General features: G+C 45.3%; 1 protein-coding gene across 1 annotated transcript in view; it reads left to right on the top strand.

Moving 5' to 3' along the window:
- PAK2 (p21 (RAC1) activated kinase 2) overlaps positions 1–23,858 on the top strand; it is a 42,717-nt gene that overhangs the window by 9,489 nt on the left and 9,370 nt on the right. Inside the window, exons 2-9 of the mRNA XM_032193024.1 lie at positions 11,491–11,701; positions 17,284–17,384; positions 17,971–18,121; positions 18,931–18,962; positions 19,302–19,409; positions 20,719–20,851; positions 21,661–21,724; positions 22,514–22,562. Of these exons, the coding sequence (XP_032048915.1) occupies positions 11,515–11,701; positions 17,284–17,384; positions 17,971–18,121; positions 18,931–18,962; positions 19,302–19,409; positions 20,719–20,851; positions 21,661–21,724; positions 22,514–22,562 (825 nt within the window). The 5' untranslated portion in view covers positions 11,491–11,514. The remainder of the gene's footprint in view (positions 1–11,490; positions 11,702–17,283; positions 17,385–17,970; positions 18,122–18,930; positions 18,963–19,301; positions 19,410–20,718; positions 20,852–21,660; positions 21,725–22,513; positions 22,563–23,858) is intronic.

The following is a 23,858-nucleotide window of genomic DNA, read 5'->3' as shown; positions in this document are numbered from 1 at the left end:
CTGTTTAACTGCAGCTTGCACAGTATTTTGTCTATTCAGTCGGTGACCGTGTTCCTCACTTTGTACTTTTATTTCTAAAAAATGTTTCATTCTTGAGCTGTCAAATCTATTTTTATGGTTTTGGTGCTGCAGCATCCTATAGGAACAGCTGGAGATGGTTAGAGATAATGCGTGTCTAGTGCTCCACCAGAAAAACAGGGAGAAAGTGGAAATGTCTGAGAAGAGTGCTAATGCAAAAAAAAAGTTGTTACAACACACTGAAAATTTGTTGGACTGCACACGATTGGTATTTAAGTCATCGAATGCGTATCAGGAGTTGGACTCGATGATCCTTACGGGTCCCTTCCAGCTTGGGTATTCTGTGATTCTATGATTTCCATACATATATACTTACATTTTTATTATGTTTGATTGTGAGCTGAAAGATGCCTATCTAGCAGCAATAAACACAGAAGTTAGAAAATTAAAAAAAAAAAAAAAAAGAATCCTTTCTGATATCCATTTTTGGAGTGTAAATTGCTGAACATGATGTTCTTTCCAGGTTCAAAATGAGTGCCTTGGCTCCCTGAAACACACGCCAGAATATTTGCCTAAATTTTAGGGATTTGCTGCATTTAACCGTGGAATAAGGTGACACTCGTGTAAGTGGGTATTCTTAAAAGTAGCTACAAACCAGAAAATGTATCAGGGCATGCAAGGCAAACCCTGCAAGGGTTGCAAAGTGAGTCCTGGAGTGTGAAGGCAGGTGAGCAATTTACAGGGCCAGTTTGCTCAGCTCCTTTCTTGTGTTTTAGGTGCTAACAGTTCACTGCTATTCTGTTAAACACAAAATTACAGATGGGAAGAGCTGTGTGCATGGAGAGCTTTGAAGTCCATGTTGATTTGAGATGTGACAGCTACACCTTGTGCTTTTCGTCCTATCTATTGCCGTATGAATTAACGGGGAAGGGCGGGCCATGATGTTGGGCCAGTGACTGCAGGATTTCTTGTTTGCCCCATCTAGATAACCTTTGCTTCTGCTAGTAAGCTTAAACGTAGTAGGATAAATCTGCTAATCACTCATATAAAACTTGTGAAACTTTACACTGCAGAAATGTAGTGAAGTTCTTCCTTAACGGGACAAGCTCGAAAGGCACAGCAAGCTAACCGTGGGTGGAAATAGTGCTAGTGAGGTTTTGTAGCCGAAGTCTGGGGGTTTTACTGCTGCCATCCTGCAGTCCTGAGCCGCTGCCGCTGGAGGAAGGTTGGGGTGACCCTTCCCGAATGTTTTGCCTTCTCACGGATTTTTTTCTGCTAAACTCACAGCCTTGCTTGCTGCCTTGAGATCTCTGTCTGGGTATCACCGGCGGCGAGAGCGCTGGTGGCCGCGGTGCTCGCTGTGGGCTGGCTGTGCCGGTGCTCCTTGGAGCCTGCGGCTCCTTCTGGCAGCGGTCAGCTCTAGGAGCTGCGTTGCTGCGAGGGCTCAGAGCTCGGTGCTGCTAACGGCGTGCCCAGCTGGTGGTGAGTGAACTTCCCCAGCGCACAGGGAATTGCAGATGCTTCAGGGAATGCTTCTCCTGTAGGAATTCAGCCGCTGAAGGAGTCATCAGACCCCTCTGTGCTGCGGGACGTGCTCGGAGCGTGAGCAGCATCTGAGCCAGCCCCACTCCACACCACCGGAGTCTCCAGGCTGGTGTCCGGGGGTTTCTTGCTGTTGGGAACTGCAGTTAAAGCAAGCCTTGGCCAACCACTAGAGTGAAACAAAAGCTCCATTCTTCACTTGTGCAGGGAGCTACTTCTCTCTTCCCTTCATCTTTTTCCCTGATTTCTTTTCCCCTTGACAGCTCTGTTGGTGTGGTGGGAAAGTGATGGATCCCTGAAGGCCGGATCTTTTTCCCTTCCTCGCCTTGCTGATACACGCTGCGTTTCCTGCCCCCTTCCGCTTCGTCCTGGGCCTCCAGTTTGGATGGGCAGGCTGCAGTCTTGTAAACCATCGTCCTGGATTTGGGAGGTTAAAAACCATTCTGCTTGCTCCCAGAGTTCCTGGCACTCTACACTGCACCAGTAGCCTGCCACTTTTAGGGAGGTGTCAGCGACGCTGTGAGGGGTGAGTGTCTGGGTTACAGCAGCCGTGCGTGCTGTTGGAGATGTGTAGGTGCCTCCTGCAGGTAGCCTACCCTTTATTCAAATAACTTTTGCTCTGGAATGTGTGATCCCTCCCTGCCTGTAAATGCCGGGTTTAATTAAGTGAGTTTCAAGAATGAGGTACAGCCTCCAATTTTTTTTCCTTGTAAACTTTCCCTACTTGCCTTTTTCCCCGTTCTCCTTTGATCTTCAGAAGATCTCAGCTCGTGAAAATAAAGGCTCAGAAGAGTCTTCTAGTTAAAGAAATGTGAGTAAGCACAAACAACTCGAGTCCTGGATTTGCATGTGCTGTGCGCTGCAGGCTGTCTTTTCTGTCTTCAGTTGACTCAGGTTCGCAAGTTGGTAGAGCAGGGGTAAGTAATTTCCTCGTTGAGGGCTGAAGAGGCTTTTCAAACACCTTTGAGCTCATCTTATCATTATGCAGCGTTGCACAATGGTTCGTTGAAGGCAGAGCGTGGCTGTGGGCTGTATAAAATGAAGCGTGGCCTCAGTTCAGCTGGTAGGCGGCAGCTCCCCAGCCCCGCGGCAGGGCGCCGAAATCCAGCCCTCTTGCTTCAGTCGCTCCTCCTCCTCCGTGCCCTGCAGGCCTGCGAGGGCTGCTTTGCGTGTAGGGTGGATGTGGGTACCTGCAAACCTGCCTCGGTTCTCTTCTCCGCTGGCAGTGATGGTGTTGTAGCCTCACCTTGTGAGTTTCCCTGCGGGGCTTGGGGGAAATGGGGAACAGAAGCAACTCGGCAGCTGCCTCGGAGGCCCCTCTGGTCCTGTCATCTGTGGCGTTTGAGCTGTGTCGAGAGTTCAGAGGCAAGAAAGCAGAGAAGCAGTTTCTAAGTTGTTTTGCGGTGAAATCTGCCTCCACAGCTCAATAGTGCCGTGTTTATTTTATGAAGCAGAAATGAGAATTCAGGTGGGAGTCGATTGCCACTCGTGACTTAAAGGGAGAAGGCCGAGACACATCACAAGGCTTGCAGATGGCTGCAGCATGCTGTGAAATGAAGCATCACTCATTTGCTTAAATCTTCCGTGCACCGATGGACTCTTACTCTTGCACATCCTGTCTCTAATTGGTGCCTCTTTTGACTTTTCCCCATTGATACCATTTTCCATCGCAAATCGTAGCTGACAATTCTGCAACGATCCTTCTGCCCAGCTCAAAAATGGAGAAAGTGAAACCCTGGGAGGAAACATTTCTCCTTCCCGAGGCTTCTGCTTATCGCCCCGTGTCTTCGGCTCGATAGGCGGACGTCGTGAGCCTGGTCTGTCAGTTTGGGAGGCTGCCAGAATCTCGGCGGTGTTTTTGCTTATCTTTATTAGTGACTCCACGAAGAGTTGCACTTTATTGTGCCTGCGCCGAGGGGCGGAGATGGCCTGGCTGTAAGCTCTGCGTGGGGAGAAGCGCTGGCTGTAAGAGGGCCGTTTGGAGGCCAGGATGTCTGCCACTGCTCGCTCATCGGAGGGCTGGGACCTGTTTTTATTTCAGAATGATACCCGAGCACATTTTCAGCGCAAGGCTTTGCACATCTGCAGAGTTCCTTAAGGAGTAAATAGTTGAATTGCTTTGGGTTGTGAGGTACTTTGGCAAAGGGTTAGATGAAAATTCTTCTTTAGAAAGAGCTCAGTGACTCTTTCAACTACTCCAGTAACAGGATATTTGTCTTCTGCAGCTTGGTCCACAGTAAGTATCTCTTTGTGCTTTTGGAGATGACTGATTGTTCCTCATTCACAAAAGATAGTTTCCTGTTCTTCTGCTTTTGTTGCTTCTGTTCGATCATCCTTTTTTTCCCCCCCCAACTACTCTTGGCAGTTTCGTGCCAGCTGTTTCCCCCGTGCTGCCTTTTCCCTTCTATATTTGAGTGATTCTGCAGAAATCGGAGGGAAATCGAAGAGTATGAAGAAGATAAAACAGCAGGGATTTAGCCGGCTGTGTTCTCATGGGTGTCACCTCGTGTGATTTTGCAGGAGGCTGACGTTCTCCGGTGCTATCAGTGGCGTGGGAGGGTTGCGTTGCCTCTGTCCCATGTAGCACTACAGGGAAGTTGGCCAGGCAGGACCTGCTGGTACAGTTCGTGGTCGCCTCCTTGGTGGTTGAAGCAGGCAAACCGGTGCTCGTGGCGGTTAATTTTGCAAAAACGATGCTGGCAATTCATTGCCACCATCAGTCAGTTGGCCTTGCCGAGCAGTCAGCTTGGGTAGCATGTGTCCTTGTATCAGTCCGAGTAAAGAATTATTAACACCTGGCATGCTCAGATTTTTATTTTTTTAAGCTGTTTTCTCAGTCCCATAATTTGAAGGGGTATCCTGCTTGCTTACGCTCATAAATTAGAGTCTCTGCTTGGCTGGAATATTTCAGATTAGTCTAGTTTCCTCTTCCCTCCCCGTAAAGGAAAGTTAAATAACAATAACCGTTAGCTTTCATGGGTCCGTGGTTTGGCACAGACCGAACACTTATTTTATCCGAGACCCCTGAAGGGAAAAGGGCTGTTCCTGCACGTCCCGTGGAGGCTGCTGCCTGCCTCTGCAGGGGCGCAAGGCTCGAGAGCTGCGCGTTGTGCTACAGCATCTGCACGTGTTCCTCCTGAGCAGAGGTGGGACGGATCACGCCGCTGGCCATCATCAAGGTTTTACTCTTGGTTTTGCCTTTGCACAAGTCCTCTTGGCAGGCAGAAGATCCGAGGCTGTGTTTGCCAGGTCTGCAAGAAAGTAATTCTTTGTCTGCCACTTTTTTTTTTTTTTTTTTTTTTTTAAACACAGCTTCTCTGAGTTGAAATAAAGAGAGAAGTATTTTCAGCCTCTGATCGTTGTCTTCTGTTACTTTAGAAAACTCCTTTTTTGGCTCAGGTAGAACAAATCCCGTGGAACCAAACGCTTTCGGTTGGAAAGCAAAGCACCCGGAGAGCTTTGTTTTGCTTTTCGTGGAGGAGACGCTCTGAGATCTGCTGCTTCGGTGGATTTTTTTGCAGCGGTGAAATCGTTTCAAATGGATGAGCCGCTGAACTAGCGCGCTGCTACTGATGGGGCAGGAAGTGAGCTGTGGCTAGGTAGCACCGTCTGAAGAAAAACTTGTCAGAAAGCTGCTTTCAGCTAATCCCTGGGAGGAAGTGAGCTATAATCAGTACTATGTGAGCTAATCACAGGAAATCTATTGCTCAACAGGAGCCTTTAAAAAAAAAAAAAGTGTGGGAGGGTGTTAGAAAAATACATACAGACGTTTCATTCTGCTTTTGTGCTCCAGAATCTACTTGGCCTGAGAAAAATTGAGCATCTGATGAAGGGAGCAGCCCTCCAAAGTCCATCGAAGAACCGCACGATGTGTATGGCTGTGTTTTGGAAAGGTCTGTTTTCCCTCTTTGCTGGAATAAAGAAGTGTCCAGGCTCATCTTGCCTTTTTTTTTGTTGTTATTGTTGTTTTTTTTCAGCAGTGGTGGTGTTGGGGAGCCTGCAGATAAGTTAGCAGCTGGGGTCAGTGCACTGGGAGTGAAGATTTTCAGTGAGGATTTATGTGATAGAAACCACGAGCAGAATATGACACAAATCTGCTGTGTTACACCAGTGTTTTCTTGGAGTCGCAAGCAAGCTCTTTTACTGCATTTTTCCTTTTTTCAAGCACTCTGCCTTTTTTCACCCGACATCCTCTGCCTTGGAGACCTGTTCGCAAGCCATCTATTTTGCTGTTTTCCTCTGCCCTGGACCTGGCCGTCCCGGATGCTGCCCTTTGTGCGTGACAGCCGTTGCCAGCAGCACCCTATAAGGCTCTACAGGAAGGCAGCGCTGACAGCTGCCGCCGCGCGGCTCGCTGCGAGGGTAACTCGCTCCTCTCAAACCTTGCGCCCTCTGCTAGAGCAGGGCCAGGGAAACACGTGTAGGGGCAGGGCTTTTTTCACCCTTCCTCTGCTCGCTTTTCTCCTGCTGTTCCCCTCCGGGCAGCCCGTGGCTCCGCTGCGTTGCTCTCGAGCGCCGTGCCCGCTGGCTGTCCCCACGGCCCAAGCGTCCCGCGCTTCTGGTGGCTGCTCAGGTGGCCGCGGTCACGAAAAGGTCCTGCAGCTGCCGAGCTGCGTCGAGGGCCCTGCTTTCAAAAGCAAGGCGGTTACGTTTCTTAACGCAACGCTGCCCTGAAATCGGTTACTTCTGCTTTTTGGGCGGCCCAGCGAAAAAGGCTTAACATTTGACCTTTGTGTTGCTCCTTCAGCGTTTTGTTGCCGGTAGTAAATAAGTTGAGTCATTTTTACCTGTGCTAAACAGAGGTGAGTTGAGTTCCTGCTCCGGGAGCCTCCTGTCAGGCTGTGTGCAGTGGGCTGGGTTTCATTCAGGCTCTGGAGAGCTGCGAGATGGGCAGCCTAAAGCAGTGCTGTCGTGGCAGGAGGGGGAAGTTATGTGCGTGTTATCAGACAGCTCTGAGCTTGATATCATCTTTTCCAAGCGGCAGCCTCGTTCACTTTTGCATCAGATCCTAGATCCTAATACAGCTAGCCCTGCTCAGGGCGTGCACACCTGCACCACGCCTTGCACGCTCGATCTGCTTTGAGCACAGGTGCTGCAGGGAAAACGGGGCCGTGCGCTGTAGCAGACAGGAAAACACCTTCAATCTCGTTTTATTTCCCTTTGGTCATTCAGCAGACAAGTCAGAGAGGAAGAAAGGCTCGTCCTTTTTTAGAAGACGGAGGAGCCAAAGAGCGGCGCCGGGGCAGAGAGGGGCCTCCGTGGCGGAGCCGGCCGCCGGGCGAGGGCTGCGCTTCAGCTGCAAGGCAGTGAGTGCGTGGCGGCCTTGGGGCCGGTCACGAGGGAGGCTGGGAGAGCCAGGGCTGCCGCAGGAGCCGTGCTTAGGAAGTTCTCCAGGAAGCAGCCCCGCGTTGTGCTCTCACAAGGGGGAGTTGGGGGGAAAACAAATGCAAATCCACCCCCCCCCCCCCCCGAGTCAACGCCAGAGCATTCAGATGAAGGCACCGCAGCAGCGTGTGTTTATCAGCTTTCTGCAAACGCTGCCCGAGTCTCGCTTTGCTTTCCAGCTTTTACTCACTGGCAGGGTTACGTTTCTGGGTGTTTTCCCACCAGCAACGGGAACTGCTGCCTCACTTTTGTGGCCTGGGTACACTGGGGGTTATCAGGCCCCTTTCTTCCCCAAAAGGAAGAAAGCCAGCGAGCAGCAGAACTGGCTCCTGGGACATGGCTGTAAAAATGAAACTGCGAATGCACGTGCTGCTCGGTTACTGCAGGGCTCTTCTGGGCTGGGAGGGAGGAAGAGGATGGCTGAAGCTACACAAGCAGCTTCCCTGCACTTTTCTTCCTTTAGAGGTGGGAGGGGAAGGGTTGTGCCTCTGAGGAGCCTGGCTTCAGGTCTCCCGCTGCTCATGAGGCTTATTCAGGACCTTGCAGACCCCAATTGCTGCTGCCTGTCCAGCAGGAGGGGGAGTCCTTTTGCTTTTCAGCTTCTTCAGTTCGTAGCGTCATGTATGAGAGATAAGAACTGAGAATCAGAGCCTTGTGGTCGCCAGCTCTGGCCCCTGTGATTATGTTCTGCAGAGCGAGTAGCAGAGCTGCTGGGAGGAAAGTTTTTAGCTCTTTTTGTGTCTTCTTTTTGTGTGAATGTCCTGGGTTGCAGCACCATTCTGTGGTGGGAATGAATCTGTCTGAAATCTGCGATTGAGTACCGTTTGCAGCTTCGCTGCCTGCTGCTGTGGTCCATTCCACTGCTTTCTAGTTCTTGCAGTTAAAAGCAGTGCCACCAGTAACTGCGGGGAGCTCGTGAATCCATTGTTATTCCTGGCATTATTTTCACTGACAAATCCGTTGCCACTGATTCCATCCTTCTCCATCTGCTTCTTCTGCCGTCTTTCTGCCAGATGCAGCATACTCCTCTGAGGCTGCACAAACCTAGTCAAGCCGATTTAGTAAATGTCTTTCAAGCAAGGTTTAAAAAAAACCTGACATCCCTTTTGTCAGTGTACCGGCTCTTTGCTAGAAAAAAATGAAATTTCCTCGGGCCTTGCAATTCCCTGCGCAAGCGATGATTCAGCAGGGTGGCCACGTGTTCGGTGCTGGGGCAAGAAGTGATTGCATCGAGCTGGTGCTGAATGAGACAGGCGCCTTTTCCTCTTCAGGCGAGTGAAGGAGCAGAAGAGGAGCCTCAGGATGTACTTGCACTCCTCTTTTTTGTTTTACGTCTGTCTTTCTTTCCTCCTGCAGTCACGGCACACAAAGCCAAACCTCCGCAGCAATTTCAAAAGTACTTCCTGGCACTGTGGAGACTTTCCCTGCATAATGAAGGCAGGGTAAGGATAAAGGAGGGGGGAGCTGCTCCTTTCTTCTCCATTCAGCTGTTGGAAAGAGGTTAGCTCTTTGGATTTGAACCCAAACAAGATGACTTGTTTTGTTTTGTTTTCTCGCTTCCAGTGATGACCAAAGGATCCGACTCCTGTTTTGTGATCTGTTGTGAGTGGAGCTGTCATTCCTTAAACTATGAACTTAAAGCTTCTCTGTGTTGAAACGGACCTTTGTGCAAAAGAGTTTTGGACCTAGCATTTTGTTTTAACAACAGCCTTTGAAACAATTGCCCAGAAATTATAATTCTTCTTGTTATTTCTGAGGATTTTCCAGAAGTTGAGCTTTTACTAAACCAAAGATTTAATGAGCTTGAAGGATTTTGTTTATCTGCAAGTGATGGATGCGGACCTGAGGGTTCTGCACAGGTGCTGTTATGCCAGTTTTCTGAAGTGCCTGATTTTCTTGTGGAATAGATGGATCTGGGGACACTTGCTTCCATCCTGTTGCTTAGTGGCTTTTTCCCTTGAACACGCAGAGAGCTAAGGAATAGTTTTCGTCAGATCCAGATCCTGTAACAGCGAATATGCAAAGAGCTGATCTGCGCTGTGTATCATGGAAAAATCAGGTTCTTTGCTAGACTGAGAATTTTATTTTGAAAGCATGTAAGTAAAAGTGTACCGAAGGTTTTGTAAAGCTAGCAACCTTAATCCCATGTTACAACATTATTAATTAGCTGACTGGGCTCTCCAAGCTAGTTGGCTACCTTTACATACAGCTGTTTCTAATATCAAGCAGCACAGATAAGTTCACGGATAGATGAAATGATGTTTGGTTTAAAAAAAAAAAAAATACAAAAAGCTGCTCTTGCTTTCTTCACATCGTGTGTTGTTTTGGTATTAAAGTTCTGTGATGTGCTTCTTTACCTTCTCTGATGTATTTAGCTGTCCGGTCATATTTCTTTGAAAGGGGAGATGTTTTCTCTTAAATGTCTACTCCCATTTGGTTAGCTGAGGACCCCATATCCTATTCTTTTCTGAGACTTCATGCATGTAGGCAAAATGGGTTACAGTCCCCTGTACTGCAGGCCTGACTTCAGAGCTGTGTAGCAGCTGCCCCCGACCCTCCCGCTGTACTCTTCTACCCAGGTACTCTTAAAAGCCAGTTCTAACAAACAGGGCTCGTGAACACTGTGCTTGGTGGCTTCGACAAAACAAAAACATCTCAAATTGGTCACACACGCTTTGTGAAAACAACGTTCATTGTTAGGAAGGAGGTTGGAATTAAAATCCCTGCGGGTGGACTGCTCAGACCTGCTGTTAAATTCCAGGGTTCTTAACTTTTTTCCCATATTGCAGGGTAGGTACTGGAAAACAGAGAAGATCCTGTAGATAACTTGCAACATCTGAAAGAGCAATCAGTAAGCAGAATTGGAAAGCTGGGAATCACGGCCTGATCTGCAACTGCAGCCCTCCTGACTTGTTCGAGTGTTGCAGGCCTGTTTATCACACCGTCATCAGGAAAAGGGCTGGAAGGCAGGCTCATCTAGGTGGATGTTGCCCAGCTTTGGCAGCTGTTTCCCATCAATCTCGAAGTCGATGGGGCAAGCAGCGCAGGGCCCGTTCTCACTTAAGCTGCCAGAGCTTTGATTCGTGCTGTTTATGCCTCCGAAGGTATTTGTGCAGAAATGATGTGCTTTCACGGGCGTTTATGGTGGTAATTCATTTTAATCTCTTCTGAGCTTCACGACCTAAAACAGCGTGCTCTTGTGCTGCTCGAATTTGGGCTGCTAGCCTCCTTTGTTTTGCTTAGCAGGGATTTGGCAGCGTTCCCCTGCTCAGTGAACTAGCAGGGAACGGCAGCCCACCTGTTTGCAGTCCTTCTGCTAAACCAGGGCCCGCGAGGTGCGTGTGTTGCACAGAGACGTTGTGCAGCACAGTGTGTATCCTCTGAGAATGAGGTGTGGGCAGTGGTAGCAGCTTGTCCTCGCCTGGCTCTCTTGAATGCCAGCAGGCCACTCATTTCCCAAACTGTTGTGAGAAACAGGAGGCAGAACACGAGTCAACACTCGTGTTCCAAGAGGAGGGCTCATCCTTTGGGCATAGCGAAGGGCTTATTTATTATTCAGCTGTCACCAAGAGGTGATTTCTGTAAGTCTGTCTCTGCTATTTGCAGCAGAGAGGCTGCCTGTTTCTTGGTGATCAGCAAGAAAAATCACCAGTATATTATGGGGAGGGAGGAGAGAATAATCAGTGATTATCATGAATGCGGAACGTGCCGTGTAGATGCTTTGTTGTGCTGTGTTTTTAGCATTAGTAGCTATTTGTTCATGATCTCTCGTGTTTTTCCTTTTTTTTTTTTTTTTTTTTTTTTATTTTCAGTACTTCAAGAGGGTTGTGGTGGTAGCGTGTGTGTGTGTGTATCTCAGTCTCATATTGCAGATGGAGAGAGTATGGCACAAAGTGGTAAAGCCATGCGAGTCCTTATTCAGAAGTGGAGTACGTCTAAGAGATTCTAGCTCCATAGTCTGCATTCAGGCTATGTAAATTGGGTAGAGATATTCTTAATATTAGTATGGATGATGTGTTGGATTATGACTTTAAACATAGGCTATTCTGCTCTCCCCAAGACCTTGTCAGAAAAGTGACAAGAAGGATGACACGTGAAGCTTTTAAGGGTGTTTGACTTCAGAGCACAAAGCTCTGAGCAAGACCCACCCCCAAAAGAAGTTGTGCTGGTGTCCTTACATGTATTTTCCCTTTCATGTACCTGACCTTTACACGAACGGATAGTGAACTGGCTCAGGGAATTGGTGCTCGTTATAACAGACTGTTCTTTTTGACTCGGTTGGTTTCAGCACTGGAGAAGGCTGTCACTTCATCCCACATGTGCTGCTGCCGGCCCAGACAAACGGGTCCAGACGTGGGAGTGAGGAGCCAGAGGGAAGGAGGAAGGGAGCGCTTCCTTTGGCAGAAATGTTGGTGTCTACCAGCGCAGCGCTCGCTAAGCTCCTGAGCTGAATTCACACCTCCTTCCCCTGTTGGCCAACAGAATTGATGCTAGATTTGTCTTCCATTCTCTCTTCCTATTTTTAAACACAAATTTCTCTTTCAGTGCTTTCACTAGCTGTTGAGAACCATGTCTGACAACGGAGAACTGGAAGACAAGCCACCAGCTCCTCCTGTCCGGATGAGCAGCACTATCTTCAGTTCAGGAGGGAAGGACCAGTTGTCTGCGAACCACAGCTTGAAACCCCTGCCCTCTGTACCAGAAGAAAGAAAACCTAGAAATAAAATCATCTCCATATTCTCTGGCACTGAAAAAGGTAAGATGCCTCCATTTTCCAAGGTTGTTATCTCTGTTTCGTTACTCTTTGTGTAAGCTTCGATTGCACATTGGACATTGGAGCCCATAACCTGCACGGGAGATCTGTGCCATTTCTTTATTACAGCCTGCCTGTAATAAAGAAATCTGCCTGTCAGGGATTAGAGGAAATGCTGAAGGGTTGGTACGTGTGTTCAGTGAGCCATTCTTTCCATTTGCACTGACAGTTTGAAGATGGAATCGTAGAATCAATCAGGTTGGAAAAGACCTGTAAGTCAGCTAGCCCAGATGAAGTGCAAAGGAAGAAAAATCAACTAGCTCATTGAGGAAAACCTCTGCTTGCTGCCTCTCATGTTTGCTGCCCAATTGAGAGTAATGCATTTCCAAACAAACCTAATAAACATTTGTGATTTCTGCGTGTCGTGTTACTTAGCCTTTTGCTATGCTAAATGCAGATTTCTAGTTTAAACTGAGTATCCAGCTGTTCTGCAAGTTACTTCGTGTTGATGACTACTTAGGTGGTACCTTTGAGAAAAAAGGTAGTGAAGAAGAAGTGGGAGGATGCAGTGGGTGTGAAGGAGAACTGAGAAAAATGAAGTCCTTCCGTTGGGGTCAGATCCGTGTAGTGCACTGCTCAGGTTAATCACCAATGGGCAAACAAATCTCTTGTGCTTTAAACAAGGATTATTTCTGAGGGGAAAAAAAGGGCTTTAAGGAAGCTCGGCTGTACCTGGGCTTTGTTGCTGTCCTGTCTCCTGTATGATGAGTGTGCATATGGCACTAGAGCTGGTTTTCCAGGATGTCTGTATCCACGTGAAATAAAATAGTGCAGAGAAATAGCTCCTCACATCTGTTACGATTAAACTGTGCAGGGCGTTATTAGCCTGACCTGAAGCTGCAATGCGTTTTGTTGCTCTGTAACATTTAGCATTTTTTTAATATTAGGATTTATTCCTAACAGAAATTCATACCAAATGTTAACACGCATCAACACGAGTTACGTTTTGGATTAGCTCTGAAGCTGTTGCACATGTAATGGTGTGCACCCTGCCCCCGGGTTTGGAGATGGCTTGGGCTGTGCATCTATTTACAAATGCCGGGGAATTGATTACAGAAGTATGGCACAGAATCTCCAGGGAAGAGCAAACATCCAGGCAGGAAAATACATATTTTTATGTATCCTAGTATCAGTGTTAGGAAAGAGGTTGCACATTACCAGCTTGTCCTGGGGAAGACCTTGCTGCTCTCAGCGATCTCTAGTTCCGCTCCTGGCTTCCTGCGCCGAGCTGTTGATGATGTGCGAGGTAGGGCTGGTTCAGTCCTGCCGCCACAGGTTTGACTGCTTCAAGAGACTTTGCTTCCCCGGTTATTTATTCACTTTGCTAACAGTTTTCCCCAGGGCTGGTTTTTATTCTTGCTCAGCTGTGCGAGCAGCCCTCGTGCAGCCGTGCCTCCGCGCAGAGCAGGCGCTAGAGGCAGGCTTCTCTGCGCTCCGAAGATAGCTTTCCAGTCTGGCAGCCTTTGTGCTGCGCACGGTGGGTGTGTTTTCCTTTTCAGAGGATGGAAAGATTGGCCAGCATAGCTTTTGGAAGCCGAAAAGTTATTTCACAAGGTCACTTATTGTGCAATAACTGACCGTGGCTGGATTACAGCAATAGAGGTGGCATGGGTAAAAGCCCTACAGAGGCCAGTCTGTACGGAAAATGTGAGAAGCTGCTGCAGGTTGGAAGTGAGAGCCCGAGAGAGAGACTGCGGGCCATTTAGCTCTGTGATGGTGGTAAGCCCCATGTGTCAGGAGCAGGTTCTAGCTTAGCATGCAGCCGCTGGTATTTATTAGCGTATTTTGATCATGGGAAATTCCTAGAAACTGTTGTGGTGAGCGCTGAAGAGAAGCTGGTGGAAGAATCAAACCTCCCAGTCCATCTTCTGGCTGGGAGAATGGTTTTGGAGCTGGGGTAACGCTTGCAATTCTGCTGTTGCATAGGTGATCTTCAGAGCATTTGTGACCCTTTTTTGTTCGGACAGGCGAATAGCGAAGTAGAAAGCAAGCACCACGTGGAGGGAGGTTTTCCTTGCTCTGAATTAGTAACACTGAATAAGACTAGTGTTGTGAAGTGAGTTTCTAATGTGGGTGGGCATGGTGCAGCTGGAGAGCTTTGTGGCACTTGATAGTGCCTTTCCTTCTCCGTGGACGTTTCCTCTTTCCATCTTGCTCGTGGGTTTGTTCTTGCCGAAGTGGCTGGAAAGGTGGTTGAAGACTTGTCTACAGCTGCATTGACTCACCTGAAACTGCTTTAGAAGCTGAACACTCAGACTTGTTCAGACCGCTGTAAATACTGACACGTACCAGAATTATGGACGTGAATGTGCATACCTGTTCAGTGTGTGTGCGTCTACTGATATTTAGTGACACAAACTAAAAATGGGAGAAATAATTTCTGCTGAGAAAAGTATGTTTCTGAGAAAATTGTGCCCCTTTATCTTCTCTGGATGTTAAAGAAATACTTAAAATAATGTCTTTCTGGGGAAAAAAAGTGGAAGGGTTTACACCATGGCAAAATAACGTGGTTGGGAAAATGATAATTAAATGATAAAGCTTAAGAAAATTTCTGAAAGTTGTATTTTTTTAATACGGAAAAAGCTTGTTGATGGTCTGACCCACAGCGAGGATAATGTAAACAGCCAAAGAAATGTTTGCAGCCCTCAAGACTGCAAAGCTGGCTGTCAAATCTAAAGTGACACAGTGACTTTCTGGCACTAAAAACAATGGTCAGGTGTTAGTTGTTTTGTTCATTAGCATGGCTAATTAAATAGTTGTGTTTTTAATTCTTTATTCTGGTGCTGCTAGGCTGTACAGAAATACTGGCTTCTTGCTTGCTGCTTGAAATATGTTCAGACTATATGGAAAATGATCCTTTAACCTAACGTTGCATTTGAGGTAGACTTTTTTCAAGGGTGAAATGTCTGCAGCCAGTGCAGAGGTTAACAAATGGCTGCAACAAATGTTAAGTTCTGCTCAGAAAATGAAAGAACGCCTTCGCAGAGACGTACAAGGCTACTGCAAGCGGTGAGGTGCAGGGATAGCTGGATAAAGTGGTTTGGCTTTCTTCTGCAGCTTTCTGCCCCTGTGATTTGGCAGGGTCCCTCCGGCTGCCTTCAGGGTATGCATTTCCCCACAGCTCTGCCCCCGCTCCTCTTTTAGCGGGCTGGCTTGGGGGGGCGGCGGGATCTGGGGTGCTTGCTGCAGGCAGCGAGGCTTAGCAAATGCGGAGCTCCTGCCCAAGTCTGAGCTAGTTCTGCACCGAAATAATCAGAGAAGAGGTTATTTAATGACTTAGTCCAGGAGGTTTTTTCCCCAGTTCCATTGTTCAGGAGAAGTGAGGAGATAGTCATCTTTTTACTAGAGTACTTAATTGCCGTGAATTTCCTTGGCCAGACTTCTGAAGTCAAGTGAACCCGTGTGTGTTTTTGGAGAGCCTAAAAGCTGTCCCCTAGAACTAGGAACTAGACAGTCTTTGAGGTGATTTCTTAATCAGAGCAGTTCTCCTTTCTAAAGTTAAAGTGTAAATCCTTCTGAAGGAGCCTTCGTTTTTCCCCACTGTGTCAGGGCCTGTGAGCCGTGCTGGTGCCCGGCTGGCTGCAGAGCCAAGGGACTGTGCCGTAAATTCACTTGTGGCTTGAAACGAACATTGCCCTTTATTAAAGGGATTCCCATTTAAATACAGATCTGTGATGCAAACATAATCAGAGGTTCAAAAATAGTGTGGCCTCCCAGTGGCCTTGTTAACAGAGCCTCAAGTGCATCTTGCCAAAACATGACTCACTGGACTTGCCTCTTGACTGAAGTTCGCTGCTTGCGTTTGTTTAAAGTGTCTCTGATCTGCTGTTCCTGTGGGGAGAGGAGTGTTTCAGCCTCTTTGTCCAGCACACTAACACGATGTGTATTTTTGCAAGGGTTGGGTTTATTTGTGCAGCACATGCTGGACGATTTGAGCACCAGCTCCCATTCCCTAACTGTCAAGTGCTCCAGAACAGGAATCTTCCTGAGGAATACAAATTTCTTATTTTTTTTCCTTCTTGCTTTCACATAAACAACTGCAAGAGGTTGGGAAGAAACAGTACTTTCCTTAAAGATGTTAAATGAGAACATTTGACAGTCCATTTGCTTTTTGGCTCTGATTTGTGCAGCCATATTAAAGATATCCTGTTTATAATAGCCACGTCTTTCCACTGCATTGTTCAGCTCGAGGCAGCCCACATGGCTTTTCATTTGTAAGCATTGTCCTCGGTTCCCTGTCCTTCCTTTCCCGCCAGCACGAGGGAATTTCAGACAGATCCCCTGGCTCTGAGCGACGTGATGTGTGCTTGCCCCAAGAACTTTTAACCATGGAGTTACTAGGAGGTGCTGTTTTACCTGCTCTTCTTCTGTACTGAATCTTGACTTTTTGTATTTAAAAGCGAATCAATTTTTATTATTTTTTTTTGCCAGGCAATCATAAAACGGTAGGCAAGGTAGATCTTAAAACAGTGCGCTGCTTTCATTCCTTGCTTTAAGGACTATGGCATTCTCGCTGGCCTTATGCGTGCTGTAATACATGCTGCTGATTCAGCTATCTGCTCTGTGAGCCCTCAGGCATTGCCAGGAGTAAACACTCACTTTTCTTGGTATCAAGCGAGACATGCTCTGCAGCGTGCTGCCAGGGCTCTGCCTTTCTGCAGAGGGCAGTGAGGTGAAGCCTCGAGCATCGGATCTTTGCCCAGAGAGCAAGCAGCAAGTCCAGTCCGCTCTGCTGTGCTGCCAGGGGAAGCGAGCAGGGCTTGGGCTTTTGGACAAGGACAAGAGAACAGGGTCTTGAAACCTTTTCTGAGGAAAGGGAACCTAACGGTGTATAGCTGTATGTTAGATTTAGATTTAAATGGAAATGGAAGACAATTTGCAGTTATTCTTTCTTAGAAATAAATAAATCTCCAAACCAAGTGCCATACGTTATAAAACATCTTCCAAATTTAATTGAATCTAGGTTGAATCGTGCACATGGCCTTTCTCATTATCTATTCCTGCTTCTGTTACTTATTATGCTTACTTTTTGCCTTTTTTTTCTATGTTTAAATTAGATAATTTGGTCTAAGGCTACAAACTCTTATCTTCATCGCGGGAAGTCCTGATTTGCATTAATTACCTTGAATAGAAGCAGCCAGGCAACTGAGTTTTAACTGTCTTTAGGGTGAACTTGAGGGTGAACTGAAGTTGTCTTCAGTGTTTAATACACATTAAAATGTTCTTTTTTGAATTGTAAACACTTCATATGTGTTCCAGAGCTCTTTGTGCTCTGGGGCTCTTGATCTCTTATTTGATTGCTGCCACAGTATAAATGATTTGAATGAAAGAACTTGGTGATTCTTGTGGGAAGTCTATACTAACCTGAAGATATCAAGTCACCGTGTTGTATATTTAAAAACCTCCAGCCTTTAAAAAGAATAAAGATTACGTTCGTCCCAGCTGTTACGTTTGGATTTGTTATGCTCTATTGAGACAATAGGACTTTAAGTCTATGCTCAAGTGATCTTCTAATCACTTTACAGGAAGCAAGAAAAAGGAAAAGGAACGTCCAGAAATCTCCCCACCGTCAGATTTTGAGCATACGATCCATGTCGGCTTTGATGCTGTTACGGGCGAGTTCACTGTAAGTACACCTGGCGTGGAGGTGCTGAGCAAACAGCTGTGGGACAGCGCTGTAGTGAAGCCATTGTGGGATTTCAGAATGAAGTGTCAGTTAGTCTCTTATCAAATAAATAATTTTACTGTGTATTTGTATGGCCTGTGGAGTAACAAGACTGACCTGTTAGCGCTTGAGCCGTGTGTGTGTACCATCTAAAGCTTTGTATCATGTGGGGCAGCCTTTGAGAAACACCGTGGGGAAGAGAAGTACCCTCATGAGTTCACTTTCAGTATTTTTTAACACCGGTTCTACTGAGTGCTTTTGTAGTCCTGTTCCTCATGACTGACTGATTACACCTGAAAGGTGTTCTGTCATGATGAGACAGCGGGCTGGAGCCCCTGAACGTTTGAGACACTGAGCAGTCAGGAGGTATTTCAGCTGTAGCTCAATTTATATTTTATTACCCATCTATGTTCCCATTAACCCCATCCTACCTGTTGGTGTGTTTAAGGCTGTACCTGCTATACATTGTATGGAGGAAATAATTTTGTTCTCATTTTTAAATCTCTTCAAAATGCTGGATAAAGGCTTAAATCATATATTATTTCAGGGAATGCCAGAGCAATGGGCTCGGTTGCTACAGACCTCAAATATCACGAAGCTAGAACAGAAGAAAAACCCGCAGGCAGTACTAGATGTGCTGAAATTCTACGACTCCAAAGACACAGCAAAGCAGAAGTATCTGAGTTTTTCTGCTCCAGGTGAGATGCACAAGGCATACTGAAGGGGGAGCTGGGTGTTTGGATCCATCTTCCTCTCTGGGGATAATAAATCAGATTCAAATGCTGAAAGAGCAAGCTACTTTTCAATGAGGAACAAACATTTGAAGATGGATCTAAAACTTACTGGAAATTGGCTTTGTCCAGTTTATTTCCTGTTTTAAGTGGAGAGGGGAAGAAATGGAACTGGATATTTAAGACAGCAACCCAAATTAATGGGCTGTGTTTATGAAGCTGGCACTCTGTAACTGTGATTAATTGGTTTTGTACCAGAGATCTTGATCTTCCAGTCTGAGATTGGAACATGTATTTAGATGCTTGCTGTCTGTGAACTTGCATTTTTCTGTCTCCTGTGCAATGACACCAAAGATGCAGAGCAAGTTGTTCTTCCTAGGTCAAGAGCTGTATGGAGGGGGGCTGAGAGAATGACTCCTACAAATGCACGCAGTTCCTTTTATCTAGTTCTCTTCCAAATCATTTGCATTCTGAAAATAACTTAATAATAAGGCTTTGTAGTGTCCTCAGCCTTCACTCAAAATACAGCTTAAGGGAACAGAAATATCCATTTGATTCTGCTTTCACATCTCAATAAGACAGGACACATGAGTGATGCGCGATGCTGAGTTTGGAAAACTCTTTGTGGGTGCTCAAGTGAGGTGAAGAGCAAGTTGGGAAACCATCAAATTGTGCTTTCTGAGAGATGAGGAAATCTCTAAAGTGGACCATGTTCTTTACTCTGTACACCTCATTATTTTTGTAATGATTTTGTTTTTTCTGTTTTTGCTATTTAGAAAAAGATGGTTTCCCTTCAGGAACACCAACGGTGAGTGAGTTTACTCTTCTTTGTTTCTTCTCAAGCATGTACAGTGTCATACTTTCTGTATTTGTTATATAACTGATCTTGTAATATAAAACAAAATGAGATTTATGTTCTTAATCCACAATAAAAGGGGGTCAAGAAAGCATATTTCACTGGATTAAAAATATGTGAGTCTTGTAATGAAATGTAATAGTGCACCTTTTCTATCCTTTTCTTTTGATATCAGTCAGATTTTTTTTATCTTCATATAAAAATATTAATAATAATAAAAATAAGTATTTTACACTGTGGGGGAGATGATTTTGTTTGTATTTATAATTTTTAACTTTGAAAAAAATGTAGACCAATGCCAAAGGTTCGGAGCCATCAACAGCTGTGGCAGATGATGATGACGATGATGAAGAAGCACCTCCTCCTGTTATTGCTCCGCGGCCAGATCACACCAAATCGGTGAGTGGCTGTAAAATTTACAGTGCAGACTTGCATTTCACAATATTGTGGAACTTTTTCTCCTTCTTTGTTATTGCAAAGTGTTTTATTTGTGAAGTGACCTGTTTTAAGCTTTTATGGAGAAATTGGGTTCTTATTCACATGTGCTTGCCAAGAAAATGCATAATTTGTGGATACAACTTGGATCAGAAATCTTGAAGTTAACGCTGATTAGTTTGTTGGCTTATGTTGCAGTGAGTCAGTTATGCTTGTCCTTCAACCCAAGATGCAAGGAGGAGGCTTTTTAGTCCTAAAAAACAAAGTCTAGTTTCTGTATCTTTGCACAGTACAGTAGGATGAGTGTACTGCATTTATTCTTTTTATTTGATTACAGAGTGGTAGCCTCACCTAATGTACTATGTAAGCCCACAGAAATTCAAATTTAGGATTTGAATGCTTATTTCTCCCACAAGGTCATCAGTATTAGGTGAAAAGCAAAATGCTTAAGAAGTTGTTTAAGTTTCATTGTGATTATCCTGAACTGCACATCTGGCTAGCAGAGTCCCAGGAATCCTGGTTAGCACATCTAATTTTTTGACCAGGGCAGATGTACACACTGCTGCTCTGTTGCCAACTTATTTTCACTCCAGGAGCACAAAAGTGCGATTTGTGTGTGTTTGTCAAGTCATACAGCTTTAGAATTGCCGATTTGGGCTACGTGAACAAATACAGTGTGACAGGTCTATGGTTTGGTATTGCTGGGATAGCTGTGCATGGCTGTAAGCTTGCATAGTTTTTCAGGTGCAGGTCTCCTCCAGAGGAAATGGAATAAAGTTCCAAGAAAATTCCCCTGAACCAGGGACAACTGGGAAATTCCCAGACATTTATGTGTCTTTTCATGGTGAAGTGTGAGTGTTTTTCCTTTAAATCTTAGGAGTAGTTGGTCTTGCCATTAAATAGTGATTTGTTCTGTGAGACTTGGAAATTGCAGGAATGTAATAAATAGATGAAAGGGCCCTTCCTTTTAACTAGCGTGGGTTACAAAGAACAAGCAAATAGAAAACCCAGAAAAAGGCTGGCTGTGGAAGTTAATCTGCTAGCATCCACTCTGTACAGGAAGCCTCTGCCTCTTTCATTTAGAGGCCAGTAAGGTTGCCAGCATCTCGACTTCCTGGAATGTAATGTTTTTCAGGTCTCATTTCTGCCTGCAAGCTGTTACGTAAAATGTTGCTTAGTGATCTTTGAAGAATGGTGATCGTTTGCAACTGAAAGTCAGTGATCATAAAGAAAATGCTCAATTAAATGAGTAAATGTTCTGTCTTAACAACAGATTTATACACGGTCTGTAATTGATCCCATCCCTGCATCAGCTGGTGACACTTCTGTCGACAGTGGGACGAAATCAGGTGACAAGCAGAAAAAGAAGACCAAAATGTCAGATGAAGAGATCATGGAAAAACTACGTAGGTGTCTTTTTTTTCAGATAAATGGATGCTTTAGAACTGCTGGGGCAGTGGGAATTAAGCTTTTGCCCTTACCCTTATTTCTGTGTAAGGGTTTGTGAATACTGTGCTTGCTTAGTTTTGTGTCAGACAGTAGCTGAGAGGAGCTGCATTCAGAAATTTTGCTAATAGCAATGCCTTGGAGCCCTAAAGGGTAAAAAAAAACATTGTAGTTATTTTTTTCTTTTATTTTTTTGATTAAAGTTCAGTAGTGATAATGTTATCCACATGTGCAGTATATCCATCATAATGTAAAATATTCCAGTTTCTGTTGTAGCTTGTTCCATAATCTTCTTGGAGATAATTTTTCACCGCATTAATGTTCCTGTGCTTAAGTCAGGAACTGACTGGTTTCTGGAGCAGGCTAACCTCATAGATTCATCATAATCTCATATGGGGTTTTGCTGTGTGGAAGACTATCATTAAGATGAAATACTAGTGGGAAATAGCATGATCTGTCTTGTTTTACTCTAAACAAGTATAATGACTGAGACTGGGCCTTTTGGAACTGGAACTGAATCAGGAACCGTTGGCAGTTCATGCATCAGACTTCACTACATGGGCTGACCCACTTTTGGAGGTATCTTGCTCATGCCATTCCCACTGAAGGGGAACGGTGGGATTTATGCATCTTTTAACATGAGCTGACAAACAGTCAATGCCGTGCTACAGTAGCAAAGAATATTTCCAAAATCCACGACTCTTCTAAGATTTTATAAGAAAATGTTTTTCTTTGTTTTTTCTTTTTTTTTTTTTCTTTCCTTTTTTAGGCACTATTGTGAGCATAGGTGATCCCAAGAAAAAGTACACCAGATATGAAAAAATTGGGCAGGGGTAAGTGTTCATCCCTACTTGTATTCCTGGTGAGCCAGTGCTAAAGGCGATCTCTCTGATTCTGTCAGGTAGCCACCACTTCCTGAAGCAAGCAGAAACGTTGGCTGTATTAAGCAGTAATAGGCAGACGGTGAAGGCTTTACAGTGGTAGAACTTCCAAATTGTCTCTAAGTGCAAAAGCAGAGCACTGTGACTTCTCTCTGGGTGTATTTAGTCCTCTCCTTTCCCAGTAAGATGCATTCATCCGTTTTGTAACATGACTACTGAATAGCTTGGGGTTATATCGGAAGGCTTTCTGCCTGCTAAACTAACAATGCTGCCTTGACTAATTTATTGCTCTAGTGTTCCTATGGATTCTTTTGAGCCAAAAGTATATTCAACTCTAGCTTCTCCGGCTTTGATTATATGTAGCTGACTCATACTCTATACTTTCCAAATATGTCTGTTTGTGGGAGGGCTTCCCCTGGAGGAAGATGAAAAGGAGTGCAAAGGAGTGCCTTCTACAGAAGGGGCTTCCCAGCTTTTCTGATCATAGGGATCAGCACAAGTTGTAGGGGTTTAGGCATCTTCAGTGCAGTTTGTCTCAGAAACAAGTGTACTTCTGATTAATTTGCCTCAACTGACTGGCATTTCTATGATATTGCTTATTTTTAACAACTTTTTGATAAAGTTCTTGCAACATTGAAAGCTAACACAATTTTGTGTTTGTGATTTGTCTGTTCACGTGCATGTTTTACACAGAGACTCAGCTGGCTGTAACGTGTTTTTTTTTTTTTTTTTTCTTCACAGGGCTTCAGGTACAGTTTTCACAGCTATTGATGTGGCAACGGGACAGGAGGTAAGACTGCTGTGCTCATTGCAAAGGAAATACTTTTTCCATAAATATTTTCTTCTGTAGGTGGCTGAAATAATCTGACTAGGTTTCTTTCTGTGGCTCCAATCTCTGCTGTTACCTCCCAAAAGAATGTTTGTCACAGTCATTTGTAACAGTGTGTGCCTTGTTTTGTAGTAATCAGATGATGGAAAGCTAAAAATAGAGTTTTTTTTTCTCTCCAGTGAAAAGCAGAGGGAGTGAGATGTGCCAGATGTGGGTTTTGAAAACAGTTTATCCTTCAAGTATTGTGGGCAATGGGTCCCTGGATTTTCAGAAATAAAATTTTTAGTCTTTCAACACCTCTTCTGTAGTCCTGTTTTAGTAGAGGTGTTTGATACACATTATCTGTACCTTATCTGGAAATAACTTGTGCCTGTATTTTCCTTTGTTTTAATTAAAATGCCTTCTCCACATTCTGCTCTGTTTTTTCTACTTGATGCTTCCAAACCTGTCTTGAAAAGATGATGACATCAGCAACATTCTGCGTGCGTGTCATCCAGGGATCATCTCTGATTCCCCAGGACTAAAATTGTAGGAGTTAAATGCTTCTCTTTAAATTCAGTTTTTGTCTAGTTTTCCTTGAAAAGGCTGAAAGTAGCCATTTGTTAGGTCACTGATAAGTAATTACCCTTTCATCAGTAACCACATCTACCAGCACTGGAGTGGGATACCGCATCACAATAAACATAAGCCTTTCAATTGTCTCAGTACGTTCTCTCTTAATTTGCCTTCTACACACTGCAGTGCTTCGTGTCCTCTCACTGCAGAGTGGATTTTTTGTCTGAGTTCCATTCTTAGACCTTCTCTGCTTCTTGTCAGGCAGGTGGTCTGATGGTTGATTGCTTGTGGTCTCTTCCTTCGTGCATTAAACTGATGGCATAGTCTGGCTTCCCTGATGCTCTCTGTCGAAGGAAGAGAAGGAAGCTTTTGGGGAACAATTGGGTTTGTCCGTTGGTAAGAAAAGAAGGCCAGAGGAGGATTTCATTGCTGTTTTCAGCTGCTTAGCAGGGGAAGGTGTAGAGAACATGGAGCTACACGTGGCAGGACAAGAGTTAACACACAATGCCGAAAGGGGCCTTCTGGTTGGATATTAGAAGTCTGTTTTTCTCACAGTCATTTTAATCCAGCATAGGATGGGGCTCCAGAGGGGTTGTGGAGTGTCCCTGCTCCTTGACATCTCCATTCAGAACTTGGTTGGGCAAGGCCCTCAGCTCTAAGTTGGCCCTACTTTGAGCAAGGGGTTGCACTGAGGTCCCTTGC

Source organism: Aythya fuligula, chromosome 9, assembly GCF_009819795.1.
Source record: "Aythya fuligula isolate bAytFul2 chromosome 9, bAytFul2.pri, whole genome shotgun sequence".
Classification (NCBI taxonomy): domain Eukaryota; kingdom Metazoa; phylum Chordata; class Aves; order Anseriformes; family Anatidae; genus Aythya; species Aythya fuligula.
This window is presented reverse-complemented; position numbering and strand designations above follow the sequence as displayed.